The 15,652-nt window shown below is 38.5% G+C and overlaps 5 protein-coding genes across 5 annotated transcripts; 4 read left to right on the forward strand and 1 right to left on the reverse strand.

Moving 5' to 3' along the window:
• The first annotated feature begins 2,608 nt into the window (after positions 1-2,608).
• Positions 2,609-3,089, forward strand: LOC117788558. Its single transcript, XM_034627342.1, has 2 exons — positions 2,609-2,683; positions 2,743-3,089. The coding sequence occupies exons 1-2, from the start codon at positions 2,681-2,683 to the stop codon at positions 3,055-3,057; spliced, it is 318 nt and encodes a 105-aa protein (XP_034483233.1). The 5' UTR covers positions 2,609-2,680; the 3' UTR covers positions 3,058-3,089.
• A 1,462-nt stretch (positions 3,090-4,551) lies between these two features.
• On the forward strand, positions 4,552-5,323 carry LOC117788120 (anti-sigma-I factor RsgI2). The gene is made up of 2 exons (XM_034626789.1): positions 4,552-4,559; positions 4,636-5,323. The coding sequence occupies exons 1-2, from the start codon at positions 4,557-4,559 to the stop codon at positions 5,176-5,178; spliced, it is 546 nt and encodes a 181-aa protein (XP_034482680.1). The 5' UTR covers positions 4,552-4,556; the 3' UTR covers positions 5,179-5,323.
• Positions 5,324-6,033: 710 nt separating this feature from the next.
• Positions 6,034-6,866, forward strand: LOC117786956 (extensin). Its single transcript, XM_034625386.1, has 2 exons — positions 6,034-6,138; positions 6,177-6,866. The coding sequence occupies exons 1-2, from the start codon at positions 6,034-6,036 to the stop codon at positions 6,864-6,866; spliced, it is 795 nt and encodes a 264-aa protein (XP_034481277.1).
• A 1,517-nt stretch (positions 6,867-8,383) lies between these two features.
• Positions 8,384-9,147, forward strand: LOC117788041 (repetitive proline-rich cell wall protein 2). The gene is made up of 2 exons (XM_034626698.1): positions 8,384-8,451; positions 8,517-9,147. The coding sequence occupies exons 1-2, from the start codon at positions 8,449-8,451 to the stop codon at positions 9,006-9,008; spliced, it is 495 nt and encodes a 164-aa protein (XP_034482589.1). The 5' UTR covers positions 8,384-8,448; the 3' UTR covers positions 9,009-9,147.
• Positions 9,148-11,939: 2,792 nt separating this feature from the next.
• On the reverse strand, positions 11,940-13,339 carry LOC117787890. The gene is made up of 2 exons (XM_034626515.1): positions 13,257-13,339; positions 11,940-12,928 (listed from the first exon to the last, which is right to left on the reverse strand). The coding sequence occupies exons 1-2, from the start codon at positions 13,257-13,259 to the stop codon at positions 12,530-12,532; spliced, it is 402 nt and encodes a 133-aa protein (XP_034482406.1). The 5' UTR covers positions 13,260-13,339; the 3' UTR covers positions 11,940-12,529.
• Positions 13,340-15,652: the final 2,313 nt, after the last annotated feature.

Here is a 15,652-nt window from a genome sequence, read left to right on the forward strand (position 1 = left end):
TAAAATTGATATTCCGCATGGAAATCGGTTAAGATTTGACAAAGTTATGACTGTTTGAAGTTTGTGAAAATGTGTCAAGGGGAAGGTATGGAAAAATGGACAGTGATGGAAGAAAAAATTTAATTTTCCAATTTTGATGCAGAATAAATATAGAGGTCAAATAATGATAAAATTGATATTCCGCATGGAAATCGGTTAAGATTTGACAAAGTTATGACTGTTTGAAGTTTGTGAAAATGTGTCAAGGGAAGGTATGGAAAAATGGACAGTGATGGAAGAAAAATTGAATTTTCCAATTTTGATGCAGAATAAATATAGAGGTCAAATAATGATAAAATTGATATTCCGCATGGAAATCGGTTAAGATTTGACAAAGTTATGACTGTTTGAAGTTTGTGAAAATGTGTCAAGGGAAGGTATGGAAAAATTGACAGTGATGGAAGAAAATTCAATTTTCCAATTTTGATGCAGAATAAATATAGAGGTCAAATAATGATAAAATTGATATTCCGCATGGAAATCGGTTAAGATTTGACAAAGTTATGACTGTTTGAAGTTTGTGAAAATGTGTCAAGGGGAAGGTATGGAAAAAATGGACAGTGATGGAAGAAAAATGCAATTTTCCAATTTTGATGCTTGAAGTTTGTGAAAATGTGTCAAGGGGAAGGAAGAAAAATTAATTTCCAATTTTCCAATTTTGATGCAGAATAAATATAGAGGTCAAATAATGATAAAATTGATATTCCGCATGGAAATCGGTTAAGATTTGACAAAGTTATGACTGTTTGAAGTTTGTGAAAATGTGTCAAGGGAAGGTATGGAAAAATGGACAGTGATGGAAGAAAAATTCAATTTTCCAATTTTGATGCAGAATAAATATAGAGGTCAAATAATGATAAAATTGATATTCCGCATGGAAATCGGTTAAGATTTGACAAAGTTATGACTGTTTGAAGTTTGTGAAAATGTGTCAAGGGGAAGGTATGGAAAAAATGGACAGTGATGGAAGAAAAAATTTAATTTTCCAATTTTGATGCAGAATAAATATAGAGGTCAAATAATGATAAAATTGATATTCCGCATGGAAATCGGTTAAGATTTGACAAAGTTATGACTGTTTGAAGTTTGTGAAAATGTGTCAAGGGGAAGGTATGGAAAAAATGGACAGTGATGGAAGAAAAATTGAATTTTCCAATTTTGATGCAGAATAAATATAGAGGTCAAATAATGATAAAATTGATAATCCGCATGGAAATCGGTTAAGATTTGACAAAGTTATGACTGTTTGAAGTTTTTGAAAATGTGTCAAGGGGAAGGTATGGAAAAAATGGACAGTGATGGAAGAAAAATTCAATTTTCCAATTTTGATGCAGAATAAATATAGAGGTCAAATAATGATAAAATTGATATTCCGCATGGAAATCGGTTAAGATTTGACAAAGTTATGACTGTTTGAAGTTTGTGAAAATGTGTCCAGGGGAAAAACTGGACAGTGAGTATAGTATTTTATTTTGTGGTTTTCATATCGGCTGCTCTAACATATATAATGCATTATAAAGCGGCATCTATCGACAACAGTTGTCACTTCATTGCGCCCAATTGTATGCTTTGATATTTAATCTAGCTTTGCAAGCCCAAAAGTATGCAATAGAAACATCTACATTAGCTTAGCTTATTCGAAAACCCGAAAACTGAACCAAAGGCATTTAAATAGTAAATTGTTTTCTGGCCAAAAAATACTAAACCAAAACTATAAAACCGAGTGAAAGAGAGACGAGATGACCAAATGGTCACTCAAAATATCTGCACTATATCACGAGATGCTTTATTGGCTTTGTCAAAATCAGCGGAACGTGGGAGCTGATAGGATGCTTATGGTGACGCCTGATTGATGCATGGGTCACAGGTCGTATACGTGACCTGTTCAGGGCTGTCAGCTTGAATACGACAATCAAACTGTCAAAGCCGACAAAGACAAATAGTTCGAGTTTGATTCGACTTACCGTAAAAATACTAATGAAACGGAAATGTGCTGAAATCCGTTGACAGTATTCGATTTATATGTATGATTCGATGCGGCTACAAAATTGATTCTGTTTTTAGTTGTAAGCAAAAATAATTGATTTAACTAAAATAGTTGCAACAGTTCGAGAAGCTCACGTGATAGATGCCTGAGACATTAGACAGCTGAGTGGCAGCGCATCTGGCATAGAATCATTAATTCAATATGAAGACAAAGCCACAAAGACTGTATAAGAAAACGCACTGACACTTGACCCCAACACAGCAACAAGAAGACAATACAAAAAACAAGTCTTGGCCTTGACAATGAGGCTTTAGATTTGGATTTGGAGTGAAGCAAAACGGCACCAATCATCGCTTTCAGCTATTGTAGCGCTTATTTATCTAGGGCCGCTCTAACTATCGATTGCTTGTTGCTTGACAAGCAGCAACAGCAACAGCAGCGGCAACAGCAGCAACATCTACATCAACAGCAGCAGCATCGCAATTAATAAACTAAGCTAAAAAAAATACTGAAACAAAAACAAACACGTTCAACATGGATATAGAAGTATAAATAGTTTGAGTCTCAACGCGATTGCCTGCATTCGCGCGAGCTACGTTGCTGGAAGCTATAAAAATTATTTAGACATTCTTTAAAATTCCCAGTATTCATAAAATGGTAAGTGCTTGACTTCTTAGCCATTCTATCATCAAAATTACTAACCAAATATCGTCTAGCGTCTATTTATTTGGGCCCTCTTTGCGACAGTTTGTTGGCAATACGTTTGCGCTGATGTTTCGGAGTTGGTGCGTTCTGGCAATGGATTTGTCTACGATATACCCAAGGTTAGTCAACTGGAGCTGGAGCTGAACAATGAGTTTCCCACAGGCGATGAGTTTCCCCAGGATGCGATACCCGTAGCTCCATCCGATGCGGAGCTTGGCCAGGCCGAGGAAGCCGACCAGGCGGCAAGTGTGGACAGTGCTGTTTATGCCTCATCCAAGGGCCATGGTTACGCCTACGAAGTGCCCAGCCGGCGTTTCAAAAGCTAAGCCATAAGTTGATCTTTCCGCTTTATTTGTTTGTACCAAAGTCTTATCAAAATATAAATATTGAAACAATAAAATAAATATCAATAAATTGAGCTTTGTTGCGTTCACCTTTCACCTACGAACTAAAGCTTCTCACCAAGGGCTTCGATTTGCCTTGGACGGCGCTTAGAATGAAATAAATAACACATCTTTTGTGGAATTTAAACTCAATACTCCAAGCTATTTTTCTTTTGATGTCTTTAACCAAATATGTTTTAAGACCAAAGACAAAACCGGTTGTCGTTAAAGAAGAAGTCAATGAATTTTTGCACACATTGTTAGATCTTTAATTTAGACTCATCTCAACTGAGGCCTATTAATTTGTGTATAGCACCCACACTAAAGCGTCTGTATAAATGCCACACACACACAAAGAGTGACAATTAATTTAATTATGATTGTTTCCATAAATTACGCAAATTGTGGCAAAATGCGAGCAGAGACAATCGAGCACACGCCAAAACGACAGCAAAGCAATCGTTTCATAGCAAAGTTTTGGTAATCGATCAACCCGCTGGCGGTTCAACAACCCGCATTAATTAGCCAAATCGAAGATGTCTTGCAAACTCAACAAAAAGTGATAGTTGAACCGACAAGACGAGAAAAACACAAGACAAGTCGAGTTGCCAGTTTGTTTAGACTAAATCAATATAGCTATAGAGATGGTATCTTTAAAGAACGAGATCGTAAAACGACTCGTGACTTATAATCTAAACTAATGATCTGCCTAAACGTTACTGCCAAATTACCCAACAATTTGTCTCAGTTTACTCATTTTTCTTGGACTAGTTCTCGCCCTAGAGCTGAGTCTGTCATTTGATATGTAGGCAGCATCACAGATTTGAGAAGAATATTATTATAATCAGAATGCTTCCGCAAGCTTAAGCTGTCCCAACTCAAGAGACAACTTCATTGAGAGGCCCTGAAATATTGACCACTCCAACTCGAACAACTTCTTGAGAGTTTTGTGTTGAGCGTAATTATTATAAATGACGTCTAAATGATTTATGACACACTCGCAGTCGGAGTGCGCTTACAACGCTGCCAGCGGCGGAACTAAAACTGAAACTCAGACTGACCACAAGCTCGGAAGCGGCAACACAACAACAAAAACAATATAAAAAAAGAATACAGTTGCTTTAGGCCGACTTATGACGATGCGATGAAAATGCTCGTGAGCATTTATGTTGTCAAAAAAAAAAAAAAAATAGACAAAAACTTCATCGTCTCTAAGAGAATACAAATCGTCAATAATGCATAATGTTATGAGATACAGATACAGATACATATACAGAAATACATAAGTAATAATCGAGAAACGGCACATCGATTTAAATAATAATAATTGGCCTTTTGCGAAGCCATGAACAGTGTCGAGCTGTTTAGAATTGTGGACTATAAATAAACAGGTGCCGCTGCCATTGGTCAATCATTTACGGTTTAAGAGCTCAAGGTATAACATGGTGCGTATCCGACTGTCATTGATCTCTGATCTGTGTGTCACTTTGGATTTTAACTATAACTTTTTGTCTTTTACAGAACGCATTCCTTAGTCTTGTCTTGGCCACTTGCATGTTGGCTTTGGCCGCTGCAGATGTCTCTCACCTGCCGCTGGAGCTGCTGGAGGAGCAACATGGACAAGAGCATGGTTATGGCTATGATTATCCCAAGCCTGTGGTTCCATTTGTTTTAACCAGCACCACCACACCAGCACCGACACCTGCGCCTACTTATCTGCCACCAGCACCACCAACACCTGTGCCAACCTACCTGCCACCACCACCACGCACCACCACCACAACAACGCCTGCACCCACACCTGCACCCACCTATCTGCCTCCACCACCACCAACTACGACTACAACAACCACCACAACAACAACGCCTGCCCCAACGCCAGCTCCCACTTACTTGCCACCTCCACCACCCACTACAACCACAACCAGAAGAACCACCACCACCACTACAACAACAACAACGCCTGCACCCACACCTGCACCCACCTATCTGCCACCAATTGTAGTTGAGGAGGAGATTCATGGCTATAACTATGATGCACCCGCCGAGCCATTCATATTCTAAGCTGCACCACCCATAAAACCACCGTTGACCCATCCCGGAATGTTGTTTGTACCGTTTTTGCCTAGTCGTAAGTTTTATATAAGCTCGAAATACATTAAATAAATCACATTTGTTAGCCAATTGATAGCGCTAATGTCCAAGTTAATCACCGCCAATTGTCCAAAAGTTGAACTCAAAATATTCACTTATTTCGAGTCTGCATATTCATGAGTGCAGTCGAGTGGTTGTTGTTATTGTTGTTGTCTTGGTTGTTTGCTGTGGCCCAATTAAGAGCCAAAATCGTTTTAATTGTTTTCTCGACCAAAAATTGAATGGTGGTATAAAAAACACACACACCGATAATTGGCTCCAACTTCAAGTTCATGAAAACCAAGAAAAGTGTGAAGAAAACCACCAAAAAAAAAAAAGAAAGATAACAATAACAAAGCATAGGCAAATTATGCGTTGGCCTTTGTCTATCCACAGACAAAAACAAATATTAATTATTTCCCAAAGTTGAACTGGAGTCGATGATGCTTAGGGCAATCTCAGATGCAATACCGCTCGACGGTCAGCGTATAAAAGCCAAAACGTCAACGATCTTGGCATTACTTTCAGTTGTCGGCAAACAGCAGCAGCATCATCTGCTTCTCTCGACAGCATCTCATCCCGCATCGAAATGGTAGCTTATACTATATCAATTGGAATCAGGAATCATCCTATATTAATGAAATCTTCTCTTCCAGAAACCCTTCTGCGTGCTCTTGGCCGTGGTGGCTCTGAGTGCCACAGCACTTGCTGATGTCTCTCATTTGTATGGCGGTGATCCGCATCACCATCATCATGATTCGCATCATCATGACTCACATCATCATCATGATGCACATCATCACCACCACGAGGATGTGCATGCGCACCACCACGATATACACTCCCACTCCCATTCTTCGCACTCGTCGGATCCCCATCGTGGCCAACCTGGTCTGCATTTCAATCTGCACTTTGGTGGGCTTCGTCAGCATCAGCCCGATGGCTACAACTATGCTGCACCAGCACCACCCAAGCCGGAATACTTGCCACCACCAAAGCCCAGCAACACTTATCTGCCGGCCGCAAAGCCTGCATCCAAGTATCTGCCACCTAAGGTAGCACCCACTTTGCCACCACCGCCACCACCGCCAGTGAGACAGCCCAAGCCAGAGTACTTGCCACCACAGAAACCACGCACCAAATACCTGCCTCCTGCTCAACCTGAGACAAAGTATTTGCCTCCTGCTCAACCCGAGACGAAGTATCTGCCTCCTGCTCAGCCCGAGAAAACTTATCTGCCCGCAGCTGCACCTCCAGCAAAGTACTTGCCACCCAAGATTCCACCAAGTCTGCCACCACCACCACCCCCACCAGCACCTAAAGCCACCTACTTGCCACCTGCCGAGCCAAAGACTTCTTATCTGCCTCCTGCTGAGCCCAAGACTTCTTATCTGCCGCCTGCTGAGCCTAAGGCCAACTATTTGCCACCTCCAGCTCAGCCGGAGTCACATTATCTGCCACCCGCTCAATCGGAGGCTCGTCATGCACCAGAAGAGGTCAACTTTCACATTCCCATCCCCTCCTATGCACTACCGCTGAGTGGTTCCTCAAATCTGCCTCTGCCTGGTGGCGATTCGGGTTACCAATACAATCAACCACAGCGTCGCTTCAAGTTTTAAGAGAGACAAGAGAGGGATTTATTTAATACACGAGACACACAACACATACCATATTAATACTCCATCTAATCTTAAGTTGTACGAATAAAAAATGCATTTAAAATCAAAATTATGTATAAACAAATTTTTATTTAATTTTATAGACATAAATATTTTATAGATTTTGAAAAGAAATTGAATTGGAAATACTTTCGGAATTATAAGAGATTTAAATAAGAGCAGTACATAATAGTTTTTGTTATATACTTCTATTAATTGAAGCTTAGTTGATATCGAGTCTTAATTTCATAAAACTAAAGGTGTAAATTGAAAACTATTTTTATAAAAGTTTGTTTAGCTCAAAAAAGAAATTTAAGTACTTTCAAAATTATGAAAGATTCAAATTGAAGTAGCACTATCATTATTATATCATATGCTCCACATCGAGTGAAGCTAATTTGATATCAAGTTTCAATTTCATGGAGATCATGCCGTGAATTTCACCAATCACCATCACCTTGAAACGAACTGCGAATGCATCTTACGACAGCGTCAAAGCGAAAGACGAAGCTATTAAACCCAATTAGTTGTTGTCTTAGGCCAGCCATCGATATGGCTCAAACACTGGCCATATGTATTTAGCCCAAAAAACGGCAATAACAAAAGCAGACAATCAACCACAGTCTGGAAGTTGAACTGAAAGCACGCGCTCGTCTCGACCTCATCAACACTTGCAGCTCTCAACTCAACGCATCTCATTTCATAGGGCTATAATTATGGCAGTGTATTGTAGAAATGATGAATGATGTTGCCAGTTGTAGTTTATTGATTACAGATCGTATCTCTTTCAAATAAACAATTAAACAATATTGTTAATTGACAATTGCAGCCGGCAGCAAAGATCGTTCCTTTTGTTGACCTCTTTCAGTGTCGGAGATGAGATTAGATCGATTGAACTGAGGCCAATCGATTTTTTGGGCTTAATATCTTGGCCAAAACTAGTGCAGCTTCAAGACTAGTTTATAATCAATAAAAGTTTAAGCTCCATAATATGTTTTTAAGACTCACTTTAAAAGGGGAGGCGTTTATAGCCGTTGGCTAAAATTAAAACAGCTATGTTGTCTGCAGTTGACTGATTGACTACAATATACCCGCACTCGGTTTGACTTTGAAAAGAGCTAACAATAACTTGCTCATTCCTGTACAGGTATCAACCCAGACGTGAACCAAGGTCCGCTTCACGCCGAGAGCAAAAACAAAGAGATACGCATAAGGCGATTGGAAATTAATAGAATTAATAGTAGAATTTAAATGCGAATAACGGCTGCCTAGGGGTAAGCTGACAGTCATCTCCGTCGAAGTCGACGTCGACGTCGACGGCAACGTCAGCGTTAGCTTTGGCGTCGGCGGTTGGTTTTACCACAAATCAGACTATCCGACAATCAGACTTTGAGTTCGCTCTAATGCGCGTTCGATTCTCGCTCGTTGTATAAATAAAGAAGCACTTTCCGGAAACTGTATCATTTGAGAGCAAACGTTGGCTCAGCGAGAACGTTGGATACACTCCCAAAGAACTGTTCCTGATTGGATTCTAATCTACAAAATGGTAAGCAAATAATTCTATTGATTTAAATGCAATTTGCTGATGTTCTATTTATTATCTTTTTACAGAAAGTCCTTGTTTTGGCTCTGTTCAGCCTGGCACTCGTTGCCGCTGATGTCTCTCACTTATTTGGCCACGATCATCATCACGATCATCATCATCATCATGAGGAGCATCCTGGCTACAACTATGAGCCACCACAAATTCCATTTGAGCTGCCAACGCCTGCTCCTGTCTACCTGCCCGCAAAGGTAGAGCAGGCACCCAAGGCTGTGTATCTGCCACCGGTGCAACCACAGCCCACTTACTTGCCACCTGCACCACCAAAGCCAGTCTATGTTGCACCCGTAGTTGAGGAGGTCAAATCTCTGCCCATTGAACAGCCACAGGTCAACTACTTGCCACCTGCACCAGTTGTGCCCAGCTACAGGATTCCCATTCCATCGTATGCCGAGCCTTTTGAGCCAGAGAACACTTACCTGCCACCTCAGGAGATTGTGGAGCCACACAGCGATGATGGCTATCATTATGATGCACCCTCCAAGCCCTTCTTCTACTAAGCATTAGCCATTTGCCAGTCTATATCACTTAACCCAACGTGTATATACTTATATGTACTTGTATTACCTGTAAATTTTGACCAGTTATTTATTTATAACAATGCCTGAACGCACTAAAAATATATCACGCTTAAAACTACATCCTGATGGTTTTCTTTTTATATCTTCCACTTGAGTTGGGGGGAATATCCTCCTCGAAACGTGAGTCAAGTGCCACGACAACATAATTAAGAGACTCGTTCAACGAGTCATCAAACATCACATAATACGCAAACACTCAAACAGTTTCATTCATGGACAAGTGATCGCCATGTGGGTATTTGCTCGAAATTGAACACCCACAATAGTCAGAGATCACAGATCGTAGAGATCGTAGAGATCGTGAGTGCTCTGTCTGAGTTATTCGCTTTGACCATAATTCTTTTGCGAATTCCGTGTTGATTTATTGTACCATTTACTCATTTGTTAATTTGCATGAGTAATTGAATTTAAGCTTCTCAAAATTATTGGCTTAGCTTATAAATGAGTGTGAAGTTTATGGCATTAGACCGCTTATAATTTATGGTATGCACTTGATCGCAATCACAGTCGACTGGCATTGTTGTTGTTCATCTTGTACACAAAAGGTGTGAAGATGCCTCAACACCCACATATTATTGTGAAAGTGAAACTAATTCCAACAGGAAATAAATAACGACTTCTGTCACTTTTTTTGGATATTGCCCAGCACTTGATCGTATTTCAAATGCTGTTGACAATACTGTTTCGTTATGTTTTTTGGTATGTACATATGCAAATCGAACATATGATCTAATGTGGAATTAGACGGTAACCAGTTTGCCACCCGCTTAACTAACAGAACACACTCCTATCAGTATGCAAATTAATTTGATAATTTCATTTCGTTTATTTGTTTTAATGCCTTAAATGTTTTCATTTTATATTGTTTGCAGTGCTTATTGATAGCATTTGTATTAGTAACAGTGCTTATTAATATATAGTCATAAATTAATTGTCATCAACTTAATTCTCCATTCCTCACTCGCTGTCCGGAGGATTAAGCAAGTTCTGTTCGGTTTGCAACAGGTTTGTCTTTGACTCTACACATAAAACTATTTGCTGTTTTATCTTATGCAGGAATGCGATCCATACAAAAAAGAGAAAGGCTGCCTAGATATAATGACTAATTTTATGGCTATCATTGCGCATGCGCAATCTTTTTAGAAAAACTGTATTTTGACATTCTTAAAAAATCTTTTTGAAGTTTACATGGATTTTGGGTATTTTCTATTTTAAAAGTATGATAAATATTGCATACTTTTCAGCAGAGACCTTAGTCTAATTATGATTCATAAAATTTATTTAACATTAATTATATTCAAGTTTTAAAATAATTATCAGTAATTGCGGTGTAGTTTGATTATTTTAAAAAATTTAAATAATTATAGTTTTGTATTTAATTGTAATTTTAAAAAATACGTATAAGTATGAGTTAAATGATTTATTTTTAGCCCTGCATACAGTTCACTCTACAAACACATACATATTTTTTTCAGTTAAAAAAATCTTTACATGCTGTCTACTTTTAGGCAATTTTAGTTATACCCAAAAGCTATGCTATATTAATTGAATATGGTGAGTATAACAGCTTCAATTTTAATAATTTTTCTAGCTTGATTCAACGAACTTAAAATCAACTTGTTGAGATAGATTTGATGTTTTACCTACAACATAATTTGAGTATTATTTTGAAGCCTACTATCGCTAATTTTATTATTGATTTTTAATTTATTGGAAATACCCATACATTTTGCAATTAAATTTCAAATTATCCACATAATATATTCATCTGATGCTACAATAAGTTTTAATCCACTCTCCAGACTGTATTCATGCCATTAAAATCCGCATAGAATGCGCACAATTAATGCTGTTCATTCGTAAACTATTCCGCATTTTCCACAATAGATTTAAATCACTTGACATACTCATGTAAAATAATCATAAATCATAACAGATCGAAGGTCAATTAGCCGCTGGCTTAATTCTTTGAAGGAGTCATCACACGGAAGTATTACATTAATTTTGACGCCCATTCAATATCCATTAACACTACCGTCAGACTGTTTCAGTAAATCGATTTAATCGAGTCAATCGTTATTAGGTGGTACAGTTTGTGATGCATTCATTTGATAGCCCCTTAGCTCAATAAAAATGCCAATAAATTCATCAATCAACTGAGCTTTGTCTAGTTTTGTTGGCCACTCGAATAGCCAAATACGTGTGAAAGGTTCTTTAATTTGTTTACACTTTTTGGAGACGATCTAATGTGACAGAAGCAAGAACTACAAATAAACTACAGAACAACTCGTAATTTAAGATTATAAACCGGTTGATATAACAAATTTTGAAAGTGTTTTATTAGATTTATTTTTATTTATTTGTTTATGTCACATTGTCTTCAGTCTTAAACTCGCTGCTCGTAAAATAGAAACGCCATTCTAAATAGTAACTCCCGAATATTCGCAACATATTCGCAGATCATATGAACCAATATTTGACTCTTCTCTATTCAATTGATTGTTGCGCATTTTGGGTAATAATAAGCATTCATTCAGAGCTTCCGTATGCAAATGGCACACAGTCTTTTTATACATATTCAAAATCATATTCGTCTTCATCCTATTCACACATGTAGGTCTTCATACTTCGTGATTAATGATGAGTGGCGACCAGGCAACTACAGTTCTCATCTTCTCATCTCTCAGTTCTCAGCGGGTTAGTGGCGAATGTTGATAATAAGAACGAATCTTGTACAATATTCGATATATTTATTGTGCCTTTGATGAGCTGTGAATACTATAATTAAAGACATACTTCGATATGGCATATCATTGATAGACCTTGGCCGAAACAAATAATACATTATTCTTGCTTTTGTTTTGTATATTTTTTTTTTTTTTTACAAATAATTTATCTTTATTTACTTGTGTTTGCGATTCAACAATAACTAAATACTTCGATTTCGTTTTCATTTTCGATTTCGACTTCGATGGTTCTTTTTATCTTCCGAACTTCATTTGTCTCTTTGTACTTTGATGTTTTTTTAGTATTTGTATATTACTCGTAAGCGTTTCGTGGGAAAACGCCTTTGATTAGGATTTTTGTTAGATGCGAGAGTTGGATAGTTTTTTGGATAGATTGAAGAGCTGTATAGTAGATTTTGGTGGTGCTTGTGGTATGTGTGCTTGGGATTGGTATTTGGTATTGGTTAATGCTATTTCCATGTGTGCAGATAGTAGTAGAAATAGTAGTAGAGGTAGTAGTGTTGAAAGCGGGATCGGGAACGTGAACGTGAACGGGATCAGGAACGGGAACAAAAGGGGACAAGAGAAAAAAATATATAAAGTGTGTGAATAAAAACAGCGAGCAATAAGAATAAAAACAAATAAGGATTCATAAAAGAAGAATTAGATATATTAAATAAGTAGTCAAAGTTAATTGCTAGGCATTGCCCCTCTTTAGTAGCGGCGCTGACGGTAGAAGCGTCTTACATAGACTGGGCGACGGTATTGGTAACCACTCTGGCTGTTGTATGCGTGTCCAGACACATGCTGCTGCTGCTGCTGGACCAGAGGAGCCAGGTACTGGGCACGCTGTACAATTGGCTGCTGAACAATTGGCTGCTGCACATGGACAAAGTTCTGGGCAATGGCAACGGGACGGGCCACCGGACGAGGCAGAGGGGCAACTGGGCGTGGTGCGGGTGCAGAAGCCACTGGCGCTGGCTCCTCGATGTCAATGTATTCCGGTTCGGGTGTGGCAATGTCCTGAGGATTGGGTCCCTGTGTGGCCGAGTCGGGCAACTGTGCGCCAGCCGCGAAGCCAATGAGCGCCAAAGCAATGAACACGAAGAATTTCTGCCGGAAACAAGAACAAAATTTGATTGTTGAAGTACACTTTTGATTTAAACAGGCTGTTAACTCTATTTATAGCTCAAGCCTGGGCGCGAATGGAATGCGAGAATGACACTCGAGCCTGTCAGTACGCAATGAAGTTGTTCACTTGACTTGGAAACACTTCAATTCATTGTTGTTCTTAGATATGAGTATTTTTATTTATTGTTAAGTGTTCACTTTTGTTTTAGGCCTTTAAATATGTCCTTACTGTTTACCACAGACCACTGTTTACACATTATTATTCTGATTATTTTTTATTATTTTTATTATTCCTGCAAGGATCACATACCATTTTAATTAGGCAAATATTTTTGTTTGGGGAATTTGGTAACGTAAAAATTTCTCGTCCAGAAGCGCACGAGCAATTTACACTCAAGAAGTTCAAAGCACAAATGATGATGAGCTGGGCAGTTTCTATGAAATTTATACTATATCTGGCCGGTCCGGTTCGTTATGTGGGTCTAAAGAGAAGCAAGCGCAAAGCGACGACCGCCAAAAACTCGATGAAACACACACATACGGTGTTATAAATAAAGTAAGAGCAACAACAATAATCATGCTGAAAGAAGCATAGCAACAACAACATAAATATTAACAACATCAAACAAATTCAAATCAAAATTTAAATTAAATAATTCGATGAGATTGGCGGCAGTGCGGTTTCGACCAGCCACAGCTAGAAGTGGTCACATGCCTGCCGTCCCTTTGGCCAAAAGCAGCATCTGCCAAATCAGTAGACAGTCACACAGTCACTTTGTTGTCGTCACGAGTCATGACGCATCAATCGCAGTTCAAGTCACAGTCACAGTCAGAGTCGAAGTCGCAGTCGCAGTCCACGCTTCATAAACAAACACAGCAAACACACAACAAAAGTCAAAACAAAAGAAGACAGTTGGCCAGTTAAGAGCAATCTCGATCTCGATCACTACTCTCCCTCTCTCTCTCTCTTTCTCACTCAGTTTCTCTTAAGCGATCTGTGGTGGTTTGCTGTGCTTGGCACGGCTCGTGGCTCAAGTGAAGTTCGTTGCCTAAGTCTTTTGTATTGTTCTGCCATTTCGCTCTAATTTGCATAATATTTTGTATGAATAATATTTTTGTACAACATTATACAATGAAGTATTGCCATCTAATTATGCCAAGTTCTTCATATATCTTTTTTTATGCTGGCCCATAAATCTGTTTAGGCCGTAAACCACATATATTTTGGCAATTTTTGTCACATTGAGAATTATCGCATCGCATTGTTAATATTGTTAGTATTATTATTGTTATTAGGAAATGTAAATATTAAGCTCAGCTTTAGTTGTTGTGACAAGCTGTTAAATATTTTGACAAACAAAAACTTGACGATCATGTCAAGTTGAGGAGATTGTCTGCCCATCCAATTGTTGTTTGTTAGCCCACTTGACCTCTGCCACAAATAGAAACAAACAGCAGTAACAACATATATTTAACGGCTTTTGGGCATACAAACATCATTTCCGTTTACTGAATTTCGTGCATATGTGTGGGGGGAAATACATTCACCTGGCTACAATCTCGAGTGTGCCACTTGACGGCTGCAGCTACCAACATGTACGGCATCAAGGCTGAAAACAGGAAATGCCACTAAGAAACGGGCTAAAAGCTTTAACGAGTCGGTGCCATTTTGTAAATCAAAGCGACTGGATGAGTTATCCCCACTGGACCATAAAAATTAGCTAGAAATTAGTTAGACAGGCCGGCTGGCTGCTGGTTCAGAACATGTGACATCATTCCACAGCCAGAAGCCTGCCTTTCACCTGCTCCGACGGTGGCATAGTGTGCTTTGATTAATTGAATGTTTGTCATCGAAAACAAGAAACATAAACGAATAAATACAGCGTACTATAAACAGCATTTAGGCAATGCGCATTTATCTAAGTTGTGTTGCGGTCGCAATTTATTGTTATTTTTACGGTTATTAGAGAATGTTAAAATGTAATTAATAATGACTTGGTTTTGGCATATTATGTTTCTGGCAATGCTTATGGAGAACTAACCACCGATAAATCTCATATTAGTTATGGATACCATCGTCATGTTGCGTCACTCGATTTGAATTGCAAAACTTGTCATTCAGATATTAAAACAGCAACTAAAGACAATTCTATTCTGATTGAGTTCATAAATTTTATATAGGGCGTGGCAGATTTATTATGATATAGTTTTGCATAGATAACCACATGCAGGACAGTTAATAAATATAATGACATTTTTAAAAACCACTTTTATTTATGTTTATGGCAATATAAAATCAATATGTTGATCATTTCATCTTTTCTTCTTTTTGGCAACTTGTTGCCGCACCGGAACCGAAAATGAAGTCGTCGCCAAATTAGCATAGTCCAATCGTCGAACCAACGGACAATCCCCAATGAACCGGTAAAAAAAGAAGGTAAAAACAAATCACAAAAAATGCTATCACAAATTGAATCAAAAGCCGTGAGCCGACGTTGGAAATTACCTTAAATGCCGGCAATCGAAAATTGTGCTTATTTATGGGCTTAAAAGTATCGCATCATTAGCTAAACGCACTTAAGACTTTTGGCATACTAAATGCTGACTAAAAAGTGTACACTTTGAGCGAGAAGCCACGATAAGAATGTACCAATAACCTTGTGCCTTGTGACTGTCTCGACCAACGCCTTATTCAATTATATTGAT

Source organism: Drosophila innubila (genome assembly GCF_004354385.1).
Source record: "Drosophila innubila isolate TH190305 chromosome 3L unlocalized genomic scaffold, UK_Dinn_1.0 0_D_3L, whole genome shotgun sequence".
Taxonomy (NCBI): domain Eukaryota; kingdom Metazoa; phylum Arthropoda; class Insecta; order Diptera; family Drosophilidae; genus Drosophila; species Drosophila innubila.

Excerpts from the sequence above, each read along its gene's own strand:
- LOC117786956 (XM_034625386.1), top strand. The coding sequence starts at position 6,034 with ATGATGCACATCATCACCACCACGAGGATGTGCATGCGCACCACCACG. Across the intron at positions 6,139-6,176 it reads TCCCCATCGTGGCCAACCTG|CATCAGCCCGATGGCTACAA; the intron begins GTCTGCATTTCA and ends GGGCTTCGTCAG.